Genomic DNA, 17,735 nt, shown 5'->3' on the forward strand with positions numbered 1-17,735 from the left:
CTGCAGGTCTCAACAAACTTCAATTTTGCAAGTCAGAACTCTGAACTGAAACAGGAATCAGAGGTTGAAAGTACAAGACTGCTATTTTGTTCTTTTCCTAGTACAATTTGAAATCCTGGCACACAGGATTTCACAGGCCACTCTTATACTTTCTTTAGCCAAGCATATAGTTAATTTATTGTTTCTTGCTTTGACTAAAACAGTCAGAGGACTGCTCCCATAAAAGTGTGATTTTACCACAAGTAGGAAAGATGTAGAAATGTTAAATCTACCAACAAAATGTAATTACAGAACTAGTGAACAATGGTATGATTGTCCTCTGCTTCAAGAGCTGCTTGCTTACTACACAAAAGTACTAAAACAAGAAGTCCCTTGCACATTGGTTTAAGTCCACATTCCAAAGCAAAAGAAATTAGAATATTTCACTGATCTGAGCTTTCACAAGAAATCTACCTATTTCTCAGCTCCAAAAAGTGTACCTGAGAATGGCCACAGTTGTTGGAGTAACAGCCATAAATGTAAAAACAACAGTGAAAAAGAAGAAGGTCAGGAATAAAGGTAAAAGTTTGCATTGTGTTGGACATTTCCCAGAGACAGCTTCATAGAAGAGGTCTTCTAAACCAGCTTGTCTTTCTGGTTTCCCAATACAGGAACAGTTGTGGTACATCTACAAATAATTTATAAGAGAAAGATTAGGTCAAGTAATACTAATATGGCAGATGTTAATTCGGTTAGCATCAAACTGGATACAAGGAGTAACTCCTGACTTTACCATAGGAGAAAGTGCATTTCCTGATGATTATGACACGGCAACCCTCACTTTTAAAACAGATTCAGCAGAGCTTGACTGATCCAGCTCACCTGAGCAAAATGTATTTTTGGTTTTGGGATCTAAAGGCTGCCAGTCTCCATTTTGTGTGGTGCAAGTTTTTAGGTACAAGCATTAAAATAAAAATCTATATAGTTCAAACAAAGCCAAACCTTAAAACTAAAGATTTTGGAGTTATCAGCATGATGATATGCAATACATAATGTTATACAAAAATATGAATGACCACATCTACTGCAAAAAAAAAAATATACAGAAAAGAAACAGCTATGTTGGTTGACCAAATCAACTAGTGGTGTGAAAGTTCCTCCTTGCGTTTGTTAATACATTGTAAAAACCTCCCCGAGTTAGTCGAACCAGCACAAGGGGAGGAAAGGAGCTCAGCCCAACATAAATTACAAAAATCAAGCAACCAGCAAAATAATTTTGAAGAGAGCTTTGAATGGACTTGACCTAGTTTCAACCCAGATCTGCACTCCCAGTTAGGGGGAAGGCTCAGCACAGGGACAGGAGTATGTAACAGAGACCAGTAACAGGAATCACATTGGTATTGTGACTGAACTTAGTATTGAAATTGCTGTTTTGCTAAATGTAACTTATACTTGTACTGCGTTTTCAGCATATTTTTATCACACTGCTAAATCATAAATCCTGTGTAACATCATCTGTCACAAGTAAATTTGATATTACACAATACACCCCCAGAAGTGGAATATCTAAAAGCACCTGGTCAGAGTACTGGACAATGACACATACCAACATTCATCTTATTTAGATATGTATTTCCAATCCACACCCATTTTTCTTGTAGTAACTATCACTGATTCACAAATACTATTATTTGCTGTCATACTAAGGGAAGAATATTTTCAATACAGAATGTATTTTGCAGGTAACCAGAACAGACCATGTTAGCTGTCATTATACTATGAAGTACCTTTTTCATCTTGTTAATAACAAGTGATGCGCATCCTGCGAAACAAGGAGAGAAGTACTGTACTTCATCTCTGCCACAAACTGGGTAGTATATAGACCGTGAACATCCACAGTTAGCATTGCATGGCGCTGTTAAGTTATGTAGCATGCCTGTTCTGAAAGGTAAAAGTTAACAGGCTTTTAATAAAGTAACTTAAAACCAAAAGACATGTAAATAAGTAATGCAGTATTTACAGGGTAATAAATCTCAATATTCAAGTGGTTTATGCACTTTTTTGTTTTAAAATAAGCCACGTTCTTAGTACTTACAACTCTTCCCATTTAATCTATACGAAGTTAATTTTGTGCTGTTATTCCTTTCAGAGATTATTCCTCCAATTTCCATTCCACCAAACAAATGACAAAACTGTGTCTCAACATTATGCTTGTATCATCTCCTCCCTCCCCCACTCATTAACTTGAATTTGTTCAATTTACATTTTTAAGAAAAATAATCAAGAAAACTAAAAGCTATATTTGGTGTTATTTATTCTGCTGATCACATTCCAAAGTTTTCTCCATACTTTGGATTAAAGTCCACTTGTAAACCCATTGCATTTTAGTATTTTTAACGCTGTTACACAGACATCTACATTGTTAAAGTATAAAGATGGCTGCACATGCTAAATACAGAGTGGTAGGACATACAAAGTCTTACTACATCCAGAGGGACCTCAAAGGTGTTCTCACTGTTTCGGGAACAACTAATGAACAGAGCTTAATTTAGCTCTTGCTTATTATAACTACTCTCAATTCAGGCATTTACTTCCAGTATAGGCCATAGTATGGTTGCATTTGAAGTAGCCCCCTTCACTATAAGCAGGACTAAATAAAATACTAGTTTATGGTTGCGGGACCTTCTTCAGTTTTCACTGAAGAAAACAGATTACACCCCTTGATTTTCTAACAGTGCATTACTAAGTAATGATGTTTCACAGTTAAGAGTTCAGTCAGCCAATATCAAGATACTAACGCTGTCAATAATTTAAATATTGTACTGTCAATTGAAAGTTCCAGATTCACTACCTAAAAGACAGATTTCTTCAAGAGAATTTGAAATGGGCACAAATACTAAATGGAGAAATAATTTATCTAATAATTAAGTCAATTACTTACATAGAATTCAAACTGCACATGAATTACAAGGGATATCATAACTACGAATATACTTAGCTTGGTTGTAGTACAGTTGAATCCTATTAAGTTACAGTAGTTCATTCTTCACAGAGAGAAGAATCAAAGTTAGTTTGCTTTGGCTTAAAGCACTACTACAGTGAACCATAAATTCACTAATCACAGATTTGTTTGCACACAGACTCATTAACCTATGAGGCATGTCAAGCCTAGAAGTACATAACCAATTCAGTAGCAACATTTGTTCCGTTTACATGGGCAGACAACATCTCTGTTCCCTGACCTACAAAGAGGGACTAAAAAATACTTAGTTACGCATAGTTAGAGGAAGGTATTAACATACACAAGAAACACAATTTAGTGTGGATTTTTCTGACATGGAACTTGTTCTAACATCTCTTTTCTAAAGAAGCCGAGCAGATGAAGTCATTAAGTGGTCTTCAAATGCTCTATAGGTTGGGTATTCTTTCACAGCAAAGCAAAACATGGAGCACCAGAGACCTGCTGGAATGCATGGAACTACAGAAGCAGTCAGTACATTTCTGTTTCTTCAAGTTCTCAAGGAAATACTGGGCAAAAGAACTTGACAAAAACAGAACTTGAAGATTTTAATACACAAAGTAAACCACATTAGTTCCATTTATAGCCTTATCTAGTAATAAGCAGAGTTACTACAAACAACATACTTTGTTCACTAAAATATGGACTCTAAAGTGACCCTGTAATCATGTGATTCTAGCACTGAACTTACAAAAGCCTTCCCCACTCGCCAGCTCCAAGCTATTCCTCAAAAGGATGAGAATGCTTGCCGTTAAGGATTTTAAAATCTCCACAAAAATTGATCTGCATCATTTCCAACTCAACTCTCAGAACACTCTCATAATTTATTACTTCAGAAGAATTTGTTCAATAACGTAAGCAGAAATCAGGCATTTACCTACTCTTCCACAAGCTTATAAATTTGTTAAAGCTTCGAGTACATGTTTTAGCCGCTTGTTGCTTCATGGAAAGCAGTTACTGAACTGGCACTACACTAGTGCTACTATTTTGATGCAGGTTGTATATCCAGCAAACTACAGTCCAACATGTAACACTGAATTACATAAAACTGAACCATTGCCTATAATTGATAATGAGCAGAGAGTTATTTCAGGACTAGTAAACTCCAAATGTCATGTACATATATATATAATGCATATGACAGTCTTCAGCAACAGCTAACCTACACAACTGCTGAAGTTACACAAAACAGTTAAAAACAAGTCAACTGTATTTAACTGAGGAAGAAAATCAATTCAGCTGTACCTTTTGTCAGCTGCTCATCATCACAGCACCTGGTATAGGAATCTAGATAGCTTCACATACTATTTTCTATAGAACTTCCTCAGCATTCAGTTGCTGAATATAAATTCTTTTGCTCAGTTTGTAACTATAAACTTTCCACAACTAGTGTCTGCATCCTAGTTATCACAGTTCTGAAGTGTCCACAGTAATCTTACAGCTAGCATTTCTTCATGCTAGAGCCATGTTTTAAGCATCAAATGTCAACCCTGACCTTTTAATTTCTTGTCAATTGATGCATCAGTTCTAAAGATGAAAGATGAAATGAGTGTTAACTTTGCTTTAAGAAGGAAGTACAAATGAACAGTTAAGATATCTGGCATTAAATTTCTACTCTCTTAGAGAATTGGAAGACTAACCTACCTGCCTTCAATCACAACTGACTCTAAGCCCTCTGAATTTCTGTCCTGTTAATCTAAGGTTATCTATTTTACTGGTTTTACATTTACTTAAGTGAGACACCTGTAAAGGATCTGTTTAGTCTTTCATATCACTATTTTGGGGAAATTTTTGTAATATGTCAGTTATGTTTATGTCAATGATACCCTTGAAGGATCTAGGAAAATTAACAGACTTCACACTGTATGATTTTTTGTGCACTTAATTGTCTCGGTGAGTAAGATGTGACTTTCCTGCCTTCTTCTATTTGTTATATGTTTATTTTCAGTCAAAAAGCATGACAATGCCAAGTAAAGAAACTATATATGTCTGATTATCAGATGCTTGCCATTTTTCCTAGAAGTATTACCTATATGCATTAGAGGTTACAAAACTAACTTGCCCCCTCAACCCATCCATTGTATTTTCATTGCATACTTCATGTTACTGTGTCAGTAAAGTGCAGAGACACTCTTCCCCATCCTAGGATTCAAATGCCTTTTTATGCATTGAAGCATAGCTTCCAGTTTCAGTTTTTGTACAAGACAGTGTTGCCTAATCCTTTGCTAAAATGGGGGATTTGGGGAAAACAAAATAATACTGGTAAGTTACTCAGTAAGTTACACAGCAGGCTGCTCATACTTATGCCTTTTTTTTTTTTCAAATGGCAGCTAGTCCCTAGCTACCAGTCTACTAGAGTTATTTTGCACAGCAGCATCTGGCTCTTTGGCAGACCTTCAAACAGCTGGAGTTGCCTCTGGCTCTGTCAATTCATGACAGAGTAACTGACCACTTGAGAGCACAGTTCTGGCACAGCTATCTACCTTCCTCTGCTTTTAAACACTGCTCACACTGTGGAAGTGTGTGCTATTTAGAACTATGCGAATTGAGAAACCATAATCTTATAATTAATTCCTTAATAAGGCAAGATTAGACATTTTATACAACATAGTGCTTACAATAATGATGTAATCACATACATACAGTGTTGAAGTTTTAAAACAAGCAGACCTAGAAATCCATTCTCTAAAGACTGCTTATCACAGCAGATATTTATTTTTTAATCTCGCTTCATTTTTGTTTTCTCTTTTTTGACTCTTTTCCCCCACTGCTGTACTAGTTTCCAGGATAAGCTTTGCCCACAGAAACAGGAAGAACATTCATCCTACAATTTCTATTACAATTCCTACAAATGCCTAAAGATGCACAATACACTACATTCTTATAAGGAATGAGAATTATGTTAAGGGAAGGCACATTTTTTTTGAGAAGTCTTCCTATACATGTTAGGCAAAAGTATTTTTAATTATGTTTCAGGTAGCTATATTACTACACAAATTTTATTCTTCAAGTTGGTCAACTGAGCTATGCTCTCTGGGGCATTAAATTTCTATCTCTATCAGCCATTTTACGAGGAAAAAATATACCTTTCACTGTGAATGGAGGCTAGATATGCTAGAATCTGATGCTACAATAATGTCTTCATTTTTCTGGGGAAAAAATTTGCAACCAGTGTAAGTTGCAGTTCACCTCAGGGTTCTCAAGAAAATGTTGACAAGCAGATTTGAAAACTGCCAAGATCGTCAAGAGGTGGTTAATAAAACCAGATACAAGAAGACATGCTACTTCTTCAGAGCTAGAAAATTAGCTTTAGTCAATACCATGGCTACATCTAAAATGGTTACAGAAGCTGGGATTTTTGTCAAGCAGGACCAGCCTGCTCAGCACATTTTACAGGCGATGTATTATTACATTTTCTTAATCATCTATTACATAAAGATTCCATGAACAAGGTTTTAGAGTTTCATAAAGCACTTCCATTTCATACATAAAGGCAATATATGACATTTTAAAGGTTTTGCATTCTCTGATGTAGCTTACTTATTTTAAACTTTATCACCAAACCCAAGAGTTCATTAAAATATATTTACCCATTATATGTTTCAGAGACACCTGCGAAAGGTTCATTCCCACATTTAGCAAACAAAAACACTGTGTTTAACAGTAGGGCCACTGAACAAGTGCCTATCATGAACTTGATTATGCTTTTGCAATCCATTTTGCACTTGGAAACCAAGATGCCACTTACGACTTGGCCTAGTGCTGCTGCTGGAATTAATACAAGCCCTAGAGGAAAACAAGACACCAGCAATTACATAAAAACGAAAGATATAATTAGTGAAGCAATTTAAAATGCAATTTTATCCTAGGGAAAAAAATAAAATCACAGAAGTTACCTGTATCTTAAGATGCAGTCCATGTGATGTCATTTTCAAGCCATCATACTAGAAACTGTTAGCATGAGCAATTTATTCTGCCTTCACATTATCTTTCCAGAAGTTCAACTTGATAGCATAATTGATTTAAAGTCATCCAAAACTCAAGTTCAAAACTCAATTACTTAAAGGGTACTACATATTGGGCAGGAATCTCTGAGCCACTTAATGAAGACAGGTAATACTCTTTCATTGCTTCAGTTCACTCTTCACATTCATGTTCTTTGTTATACATTCACATTTTGAACTTTTTAATAAAACGACATAATCACCGCTATACAAGAGACAGCACAAGACACAATAAGGCATCTAGATCAGTGGATCAGTTTTGCTGTCCATATAACCCGTGATTCATCCTCTTCGTACTATTATTAGTCCAGATACGTATCTGAGCAATTTTATGGTTAATCTACAATACCACACAGAACTCAGTTTAACATGCAGTGACCTGAGACAGCTATTTTTAAAGACACTTCAAGTACAGTGGCAGAACTGCACAGGCCACATACACAGAGTCAAAGGTGCTTTAAGTAGTTAACACAGTCATTGGTAACACTGAGACTAGCTAGCTCAACATTAGTTCAGGTACAGCCAGCTTTCAAAATTAATGTAAGCATTCAAAGTGTACATTTGGTTAATGCTATCAATATTTTCCACTCAGAAATTCTATAGGCAATAGTGTATAGATCTATAGACAAAGGAATATCCTGTTTTCCACTTTACTGCTGATTACTGTTTAACAATTGAGCATGTAATCCAATGAATTTCCATGCAAACCTTGCAAATACTCGATTTTGAAGCTAAGATGTCTGAATAGGGAAAGTACTATCTGGTATTATCCAGGGAAATAAGTAATTCAGAAAGTATCTCCCAAAGATAATTCTCTTAGAACACTTCAACTAGCATATACTTACATTGCGGCACTATACAGCTGAAGTAATTTAGCAAGACATATTCCAGAAATATTATGTCTGCCACACTGTCAGCATCTGTTGGCCTATCTGTCTTGATCTAGATGCTGTTCTTCAGAGGTAATTGTGTCAGAGTTAATCATAAGACCCTAGCTAGTACACCTCTTCCATCGGATTTTTTCATTTGTTTCTTCAATATTCATCTTTTCATAATCTTCCTCTGTTCTACCTCTTAGGTCTGCATACTGGATAATGGGAGTAAAGGACAATAAGGCAACCATAGAAGCAGCTGCACAGTAATTTTATAATAGAACCTGATTAGCCATTTTATGGTAAGCTATCTCACTGTAACATGGTAGAACTGAAGAATGGAAAAACCAGGTCAAGCCCTGGCTTACCTGTGGTAAGCACTGCTTTTTTTCCAGCTGCTTTTCATAGGCAGTAGGGACTAAGGAATAATGTTCCTTCAGCTGAGTTTTAATCAGGAAAAAATAAATGTTTTTTTAACAAGAAGAAGGAATAACTTATGGTTACTATCAGACAATGATTAGACCTGCACCCTTGGTGACTTAATCTCACAGGACAGGCAAGGAAATATAAAAATACAATTTCTGCTATGGAAACTGCATTTCATGTAAGTCTGTTCACAATATCTTGACAAGATGCCTATAAAAACTATAATGTTAATGAGGTGCTCAGCACAAATGAATTGAACATGTAAAAATGAAAAGCCACATTACCTGCAAGAGTTGCTGAAAAACTTGATGTTTTCCCAAATTGATTTTCTATCAACTTTGGTAGAAATGTGGCAAAGCCTGTGGCAACTAAAGCTTCTGAAGTACTGGCTACTATTAGACTCATAAGCACTGGATTCTTCACCAGTATCTATGGGGAGAAATTAGTATTACATTCAAAGTTATTTTATTGTAGTACCATGTAAACTAGAAGTCACTATATTTTAAAGCAGATACTCTCATTTGGAACCTCACTAATATGCTTTTCTTACTTTAACAGTCCTAAGCAGCAGTAAAATGAATATGCATTAAATTATCAGCAGCACTGTAGACTTACCTATCACAACACAAAAAAGCAGCTACCTTTCTCAACACTTATGCTTTACCTGGGAAAAAAAAATAATTCTCAGAATAGATCAGTTTTTGTAAAAATCACGATTCCCTTACCAGGAGAGCCATGGGAAAGTCTTTAAAGCTTTTTCCAATATTCTGAGTCTCAACAAGCAGCTCACTTCCATCATCATGTGTTTCAGAGATCTTTTCAGACTGTATTTTTGCTGTTCCTACAAATGGACACATTTATCAACAACAAAAACATTGAAAACCCGTGCTCCTGGGTTTGAAGTCAAAAAAAACAAAGTGTTTATTTTCCTTCACAAAATTAGCTCAGACATTTTAGGTATTCTTGAGTATTTTACTGGTATGGATACATAAAAATATCAGCAACGTACTGCTGCAGAAAGAAGAATTTGGCTGAAAGAATCATGCTTCCATTAGAAGGCCTTGGCTGTAAGAAGATATTATTAGAAATATCCTAAGAATTTAAAACTATCCAGAAAGTCATTCAATTTTATTTTTTTTTTAAATTGTCCTCACATTCTCTCCAGGCCCCTACTCCATTGTTTCTTTTCCTCCATCGTTTCTCTTTCCAGGCAAGCACAATACATTCCTTTAGATGCTCTTCCAAAGGACTCCTAGATAATAACTACCTGAACAGAAATTGTATTAAATTTATTTTTTAGAAGACTGCTCTGGGATACTTTGATTCATGTCTTATTATTCCACCCAAAATAACAAGGCAACAGAGTCAAAGACAATAATGCATGCATGCATGCACTAAATCAATGAAATTTCCCTAAGTTTCTTGATGGGTAACACAGTATCTTCAAATACAGTCCTGGGTGCTCAGCTGCAAGCACCTTCTAAATTGGGACCATCACTTTCCGTGCTCTACTGGTTTCCAGTGCTACCATACATCATTACATACACAAAGCCCTAATTTGCTTATTTTAAAGGCTGCATATTGGAAACAAGGTATTTATCACAGGTTTTAGCCAAAAAACAGTTAACTGATAAACAGAAACAAAGAGCAATCACTCAGTCCAGCAGCCTGTAACCCAGAAGTAAAACAAAACTCTTCTAATGTAGTCCATTATTGTTAAATGTTTACCTGGTAGGTATTTTGGAAAGCATGAAAAAGGTATTATAAGAGGCCAAGTTGCGACAAAGCATACAAGAAATCCTATCCACCATGCTCCAAGCCAACGTGGGTCATCTGGATCCATCTTTGTACTGGAAAAATAATTTGCAAAAGGTAGGTTTACAATTTGTGATTTTAAATCAGCAATTTCAGATGTCAGTGAGCTAGATCTTTTGTTTGTTTTAAACACTAATTTAACAGAAGGCATTTTAATTTTGTATTTTTTTTTGTTTTCTGCATATATTTAATTTATTGGTGGCTTCTTTAAAGCACAATCACCAACTCTATTATAATATTGCATTCTACCAAACACAGCTTTCAACTCAAATTCATTCTGATTTGAAAGCCACTATTTCACCCTGATTTCAAGATTCTGCAGCATGAAGATACTGAGAAAACTGTTTTTAGAAAAAATCAAAGTCAGTGAGTTAAGTGAAAGACAATACAGAAGTTCAAAGTATCCCTGGACTGATCTGAAGTCCCCAAAAGAGAGGAAATAAAAATACAAATGAAGTTGCTGGATAGTAATACAGTTTGTCATTTTTTGACTATTCAACTGGTAATTTTTTTAGCAAGTTCTTCCCCAGAAGGTAAATAGCAGTATCCTACTCCCCATATCCCATCTCAGGGAAACTTTCTGCACAATAAATCAGCAGTTGCAACCTAACCTTAAATTAGCAACTCAGCAGAAGATAAAGCATTTTTTGTTAATCAGCTTTAAAACAGTTAGCATCTCAAAAAGCTAGAACAAAGTATTTGCACTACAAAGAAACTTTCACAAACAATGGAATGACTACACACTGTGGGAAGTAGCTCATTTGCTAGAAGCCCTTGTTACCAAGTTAAAGAAGCTCTAGAAAATGCAGTATTTTCCAAACAAAACCACTTTTTCCTCCTTACATGGAGAAAAGATTAAGATTTTTAATAGGAATTAATAGGGAAAGAAAACAGAAAGCAAACGACTAAGTTGTATCCTGCCTTTCTGGGATCTCAATATCAATATAAATATTAAGTAGTTGTCCTCCTAAGACGTAGCCAACAGCAGGACCCAGCAGGGACATGGCATAACCAATTCCTAGAAGACAAAATACATCAAGTTCACCACACATTTTTAAAGGTTTGATTTAAAACACCCTGAATCAGCTTCAGACCAAATGGTTTCCATAACTCAACCTGGTTATTTACTGTCATACTTCAACTACAGCATGTAGAAGACAAAGTTTTTGCTTGTCTCTGAACAAGAAAATCTGAAGCTCTCATTAAAAGCTGTAACTCAAAGGTTCAGTTTGATGCAACTCTTCAGGTGGAAGAATCTGAATTTCTCAGTTGTTTCCAAAGTTGCTTCCTTGCTATTTAGTATTATTTCATGCTTTGTAGACAGAAAGAGGATTTGGGGTGGGGAAGGAGTGCAAGAGGAGGAAAGGACACAGAAGGGGACTTTTAAGCACCAGTAAGTAAAATAAACATTCAGTTGACATATCCCAGGTTTTCCTATATTTTGGAAATAATGACATGCTGAAAGGATCTTTCCAGTGAAAGTCCACATTCAATCTACAGAACATCACACCTAGCTAGGAAGGTGCCTATTACCTCCTACAGACCATTCAATTTAGATTACCATTTGGAATTGTTCAACGTTTTACTGGCTTTACATACAGATACATCAGTTCAGCAAGAGAACACTCACGAAGATGCAACCAGCTTCAGAAGAGAAACTACCAACCTACAAGTTGCAAGCTTACATTTTAAGATGCTAACAGCTATTTACAGACATTAAAAAAAAGTTTTAGTTTGCTTCTTTTTGCTGCCTTGCACAATTCTCACATTAGGCAAAGCAACACAATGTATTTTAAATGTTCAATACATTGCACAGAAGCAAGTAAAAGAATTAAGGACTACTGTAGCTGCCTGTCCACTCACTTGCATTTTAGTTCTGTTATACTGGACAGAATATATATAAATGGAGTTCTTTGGAACTCAGTAGTTGTTTGAAGATTGCGCAGGCATGAATTTATTGTATGGGTCTGTTATTTTTAAGTTTGAACAGTGACAGCATTCTCCTAGTAGTTTTCAGGCTACTTCATAATCCCCTCATCATGCAGACATCTGTAATTCTGCTCTATTTAATTCACTGGCCTCAGAGGAAACAAATGAAAGTGTAATCTTTTCTCTCGATATAAAGAAATAAGAAAAATAAAAGTTGTCTTTGTTATTTAAGATTTAACATGTGCAACTATTCTATTTCCTGGCATCAAATGAAGTGGCTTGTCTAGAACAATTAAGCAAGAGCTGTAAGCAAATAGATGATGATTTCAATTTTGCCTCCTAGAATTATTGATTTAGTCTGGAAAACAGTCCTGGAATCTAAGATGCTTTGAATTCCTCCTGCAATTACCAGTATAGCTAACATACTTTTACCAGCTTACACCTAAAATGGGGATAATAGTAAACATCTTCATACCAATAGAAAACACACTTATACTACAGTGAACTTGGCAGTAAAAATGCACATAACCAAAAGAATGCTGATTAGGAAAAATTAAAAACCACTGCTAAGGAACACTGTTCCTTTGTTTTCAAACAGCTCTGCAGTAAGACACATTCTCCATGTTTCTAAACTGTCAGTTAAGGAAAGATACTTCCACTATTTCCTTCTGAAGTGCGAAATTTGTATGTGGCTAGAGAACTGCACTGATCACATGATGCACAGGAGTGCACATCCACTGAGGGTACAGATTACTGTTAGAAGGTAAATAAATAAATCTGATACAGGATACAGTAAGGCCTGAGTACTAGCCTGATCCAGGAGTTTTCAAAGACTGATGCTAAGACCAAACTTTCTCTACAGCTCATTCTGTTCTGGACGGCAGGCCAGAATAGCTACTTAATCACCTTAAGTTACTGATATGAAAAAATAGCAAGAGAGGTACAAAGTAGCATTACCACACTCCACAGAACAAATATTCACAAGACTTGACACTGATATAGAAACACTTCATGCACCTAAGTAAACAATGACAAGACAGATTTAATTAGAGAAATTTATAAAAACATTTCAAAGGCATTGCAGGCTATGACCTATTCAGACAATGTGTAGTTTTAAAAGTTACCTATATAAAGGGAAGACTTGTGTTTTGCGACACTATCATCAATAAAAGTTGTACCCAAAGTATATAGTGGTGTTCCTCCAACTCCCAGCATCAGCTGTCCCAGGATAAAGACATACAGATAGTTGGAAAGTGAAGACACTCCACTGGCACTGCAAGTGAAGTTAACAGACCTTGTTCCTGGAATTTGACATGTGTCTGAAAGACAAAGAGCAAGACTTTAAAATTCTGTTATGAAGCTTGTTGCAGTCTAACTGAAGAAACCAAAAACAAAACCAAAACAAAATAAAGCAAAACAAAACAAAAACTGAAAAAAAGAATACACACAAAAGAAACAACCAACCAAAAAAAAAAAGCACACATAGAAAAAAAATTAACCCTATATTGAAAGTTAAAATACAGATTACGTACACTGCACACAATTAGCATTTTCAGGCCTAGTAATATACCCCATTTGACAGTGATATCTCATCCCCCAAAAGAAAAACTATTATGTCTCAGTTTTTTTTTCCTTACCAGAAAGGAAAGACGTATAAAATAGGCTTATTAAAACACTTTGGCTTTTTGAAAGCATTATTGACCAAACATGAAAAACAAACAAAGAAAGCCAAACCTGTCAAATTGTCATGCAACAGGGTAGTGAATACTCCTAGGAAACAGACAATTTTGTTCTTGTACTTTTTAATGATTCTGAAAGCACTAAAAACTTCTGCTCTTAAGTGACAGAACAGTCCAGAAAACCTAAGTGTAGCTGGACTGTTGGAGAGAAAAGTGTAGTTGTCAGTCACAACCAAAGATAATCCTCTCTTCTCATACACTCTTTTGAGAAGTGTTTCTCCAGGAAAAAAAAAAAAAAACCCACCACAAAAAAAAAACACAACAAAACAAATAAAATCCCATACCACTAACACTCATGAAGCACACACTGCTGTATGTACAGAATGAGAAGTTAATGTAAAGCTTTTTCAACTTGTCACACATACAAAGAGGGAAGCAGAGGTATAACAGCCTGAGGCTGAATCTGATCCTGTCATGCTTGGCACTGTAAGGATGGAAAAGAGTGAAGCCAGGAAGTAGGTTTTCTCTTATCCTTCCCCTTGCTATTAATGCACTCTTAGTAGCAGACACCCCAGGGACAAAATCAAAGGAGCATCATGGCTCTTTTCAGGTTTGTCAACAGAAAAGCACACAACACTAAAGAGGACAAGCCCGTCAGTGTGGTAGAAACAAGCCACATTGAGCAAATATATGAAAGTATGCTTCAGATAAATAAGTACACCAGTAAGTTCTCTATACTTTACTACAAAATTATGACATGATTTTTCTCAGGTTATTTTACATTTAAAAACACTTCTGACTTTAAGCAAACAAAGGGCTAAGTTGTCCACACTTTGGTCTCACAGGATATAAACCATAAGGAAGTGCTTGCCACACAGCAAATATTTAAAGAGAACTGTCGACATGGATGTTACAAATTCAACCATGGGCTTTATTATGGCTTCCTCCTGAAGGAACACCACCACAGTGGAAGTGAAATCATGTTGCACACAACAGGCAACTCAGTGCTGTTGTACAGAAACCAGCCAATATAGAGCAATGAAAAATTCTCACTTCAAGCAAAGGAATCATTAAAATTTTCCTTTCTTTCCAATTTTGAACAATACTCATTTTAATGCTATGCAGAAGCCACACAGGGAACAGCTTATTTTGAATCACTACTCTGAAGACTAAAGGTTCTGACAATAAACGGAAAATATACTCTATTTGCTTTCTTTTGCAGCAGGGTCCTACGCCTGGGTCAGGGCAATCCCAGGCACAGCTAGAGGCTGGGTGAGGAAGTGATTCAGACTAGCCCTGCAAAGAAAGACTTCGGGGTGTTGGCTGATGAGAAACTTAATATGAGCCAGCTTCAGTGTGCACTCGCAGCCCAGAAACCAACCATATCCTGGGCTGCATCAAAAGAAGCGTGACCCACAGACCAAAGAAGGTGATCCTGCCCCTCTACTCTGCTCTCATCTGACCTCACCTGCCGTACTGTTCTGGCATCCTCAACATAAGGATATGGAGCTGCTGGAACAAGTCCAGAGGAGGGCCAGAGGACCACCTCACATATGAAGACAGGCTGAGAAAGTTGGGGCTGTGCAGCCTGGAGAAGAGAAGCTAAGCTGAGACCTCAGAGAAGCTTCCAGTATCTGAAGGGGGCCTACAGGGATGCTGGGGAGGGACTCTTCATCAGGCACTGTAGTGACAGGACAAGGCATAATGGGTTTAAACTTAAAACAGGGGAAGTTCTTTACTGTGAAGATGGCGAGGCACTGGAACTGCTCCATCCCTGGCAGTGGTCAAGGCCACACTGGACATAGCCTTGGGTGATATGGTTTAGTGTGAGGTGTCCCTGCCCGTGGCAGGGGGTTGGAATTAAATGATCTTAAGGTCCTTTACAACCCCAACATGCAATTCTACGATTCATCTTTTCTGAAAGAAATTAAATCTTCAAATCAGGTTAGCTTTGTGCTATTTAAATGCACAGGATCTAAAATAGATTATAAAAAAAAACAAACATGTCCTGCAATATCTTATTAACATACATGTATTCATGTGCAGCACATATACGTGCAACATACCTGCAGTTGTAAGTTAGCCTCCAGTACTTACTGGGCTAGCCTAAAACAGCATCTAGCTAGGTATTTTATTGTAGTACAGAAACAATAGTAACTAGATAAAATGCACACATCAGAAAACAAGTAATGCAGAGCAAGAAAATACCACAAATGATGATAATGACTAAAGTGTAGCCTAATCTGATCTTCCCAAAATAAGTAGGTTGTGTAGGGTAATATAAATCAAACTCTTGATAGAATGTGGCTCTTCATGAATTCCCATCTCCACTCACACTGTCTCAGGCTTTTAGACTGACATGAACTAATTGATTATAGACACTTTCACTTTTCTAGCTCTTCAATTTATATGCCCTAGGAAATTTATCCTCACATTGAGGCGAAAAGTTTAATACATTACTTTGTTTTCAGAATCACATAATCAGGTATAACTACAAAATTAAGAAAAACATTAATATGCACTTTAATACAATCACCATACTCTTATTTGTTACCAGACTTGGGGTTTTTTAAGTGGACAAGTACACATGCACTTGCTGACTGGAGTCATAGACTATATTTCATGTTCCCAAGAAACACTTCAAAAGCAAAGATCATTTACCACAAAGCTAAGAATACCAGTCTTGTACCAAAGGTTTAAGCAGATTCTTAAGGTGGCACAGGTTAAACCTAACCTGGATTAGATCCACCAGCCTGTTTGCTGCTGTCAGAAGAACAATGGTGACAAGGTACTGCCTTTTATACAACCAAGATACTCTAACCTTAGCTAAGCGAAACCATGGGAGAAGTTTAAGATGGGCAGCTGATCATTTTTAACTAGATTTTCTTATTAAGCTTCTTTTCCTTCTAAAAATCAGTGGATTAGACTTCCATTTTAAAGAGCAGAAGTGCATTAAAGGCAACACTATCTAACAGAGCTAGTCATTGTAAGTCTTCTTGCAAGCTTTAAATTTTCTACCTGAAGTCATGTTATGCAAAGGCCAAAATATCCCCAAGTATCTAATACAACATACTAGGCAAGAGTGTAGAACCAACTGTGAAATGCTTTACCAATTACATTAGACCTAAAACTGGTCTCTTGACTTGGTTTTCTTTGTACCTTGAACTGCAGCCAGCAGGTGTGAGGGTTTTTTTGGTCCTTTGGCAGAGAGGGAACAGTTCAGAGTTACCAGGAGTGAGAAACAGAGAACAGCTTGTTTTCCATTCCTTTATAAACAGAAATATGTCTCACCTTTAAGTCTTGAATAGGAAACTCAAAGCTTCAATGGACATGCTGAATGAAGACTTAGTCTTTGTTTCTAAAGGCAGATGTTACAGTATTACAACACATCTAAGTGCTATAGAGAATTAGGCCAAGCAACACAGAGAAGAGCAGCACTACCCATTATCTGACTAATTATAGTCTCTTCCGAGAGCAAACCCAACAGAAAAACCACAGATATACTGACAATGTCAAATTAGAGCAGGACATCACACATATTCTCTCACCATTAGTACACAAACTCTTAAATTGCCCTTGGCATGTTCTGGGAAGGAAGATCAATTAATGCCCTTCTGAGAAGATTCACTCTCAGACCCTAAAAGACTTGGCTATCACCTGAGTCTCCAGTGGGATAGAGAACTGAAGAAAAGTGTTCAAATCATTCTCTCTCTTCTTAGATCACACAACACACATTTCAACTCAAATGGTTAGAGTTTGTTATTAACAAAGACAGCTCTTTTTTTTTTCCCAAATAAGTCATTCACATCCTGTTACTGAAGAGACTTATGGAATAATTCAGGTTGGTAGAGATATCAGGGAGTCCTACTGTCGAACTTAATCCAAACAGTGTCAATTCAAAATACAGATCAGTTGCTCAGGACTTCAGCCAGCAAGGTCTTAAAAGCCACCCCAAAACAGACTGCACAGTTTTCCTGAGTAAGCTGTTCCAGTGCTTGACCTACTTCACAAC

The 17,735-nt window shown here is 36.5% G+C and overlaps 1 protein-coding gene across 1 annotated transcript in view; it reads right to left on the reverse strand.

The window, feature by feature from the left end:
• LOC117438523 (solute carrier organic anion transporter family member 4C1-like) overlaps positions 1-17,735 on the reverse strand; it is a 30,665-nt gene that overhangs the window by 5,326 nt on the left and 7,604 nt on the right. The window contains exons 3-10 of the mRNA XM_034074005.1: positions 13,169-13,363; positions 11,037-11,133; positions 10,029-10,150; positions 9,026-9,141; positions 8,585-8,729; positions 6,589-6,784; positions 1,767-1,920; positions 480-667 (exon numbers count right to left, since the gene is read on the reverse strand). Coding sequence (XP_033929896.1) covers positions 480-667; positions 1,767-1,920; positions 6,589-6,784; positions 8,585-8,729; positions 9,026-9,141; positions 10,029-10,150; positions 11,037-11,133; positions 13,169-13,363 — 1,213 coding nt within the window. The remainder of the gene's footprint in view (positions 1-479; positions 668-1,766; positions 1,921-6,588; positions 6,785-8,584; positions 8,730-9,025; positions 9,142-10,028; positions 10,151-11,036; positions 11,134-13,168; positions 13,364-17,735) is intronic.

The sequence above is a fragment of the Melopsittacus undulatus genome, unplaced genomic scaffold (genome assembly GCF_012275295.1).
Source record: "Melopsittacus undulatus isolate bMelUnd1 unplaced genomic scaffold, bMelUnd1.mat.Z mat_scaffold_42_arrow_ctg1, whole genome shotgun sequence".
Classification (NCBI taxonomy): domain Eukaryota; kingdom Metazoa; phylum Chordata; class Aves; order Psittaciformes; family Psittaculidae; genus Melopsittacus; species Melopsittacus undulatus.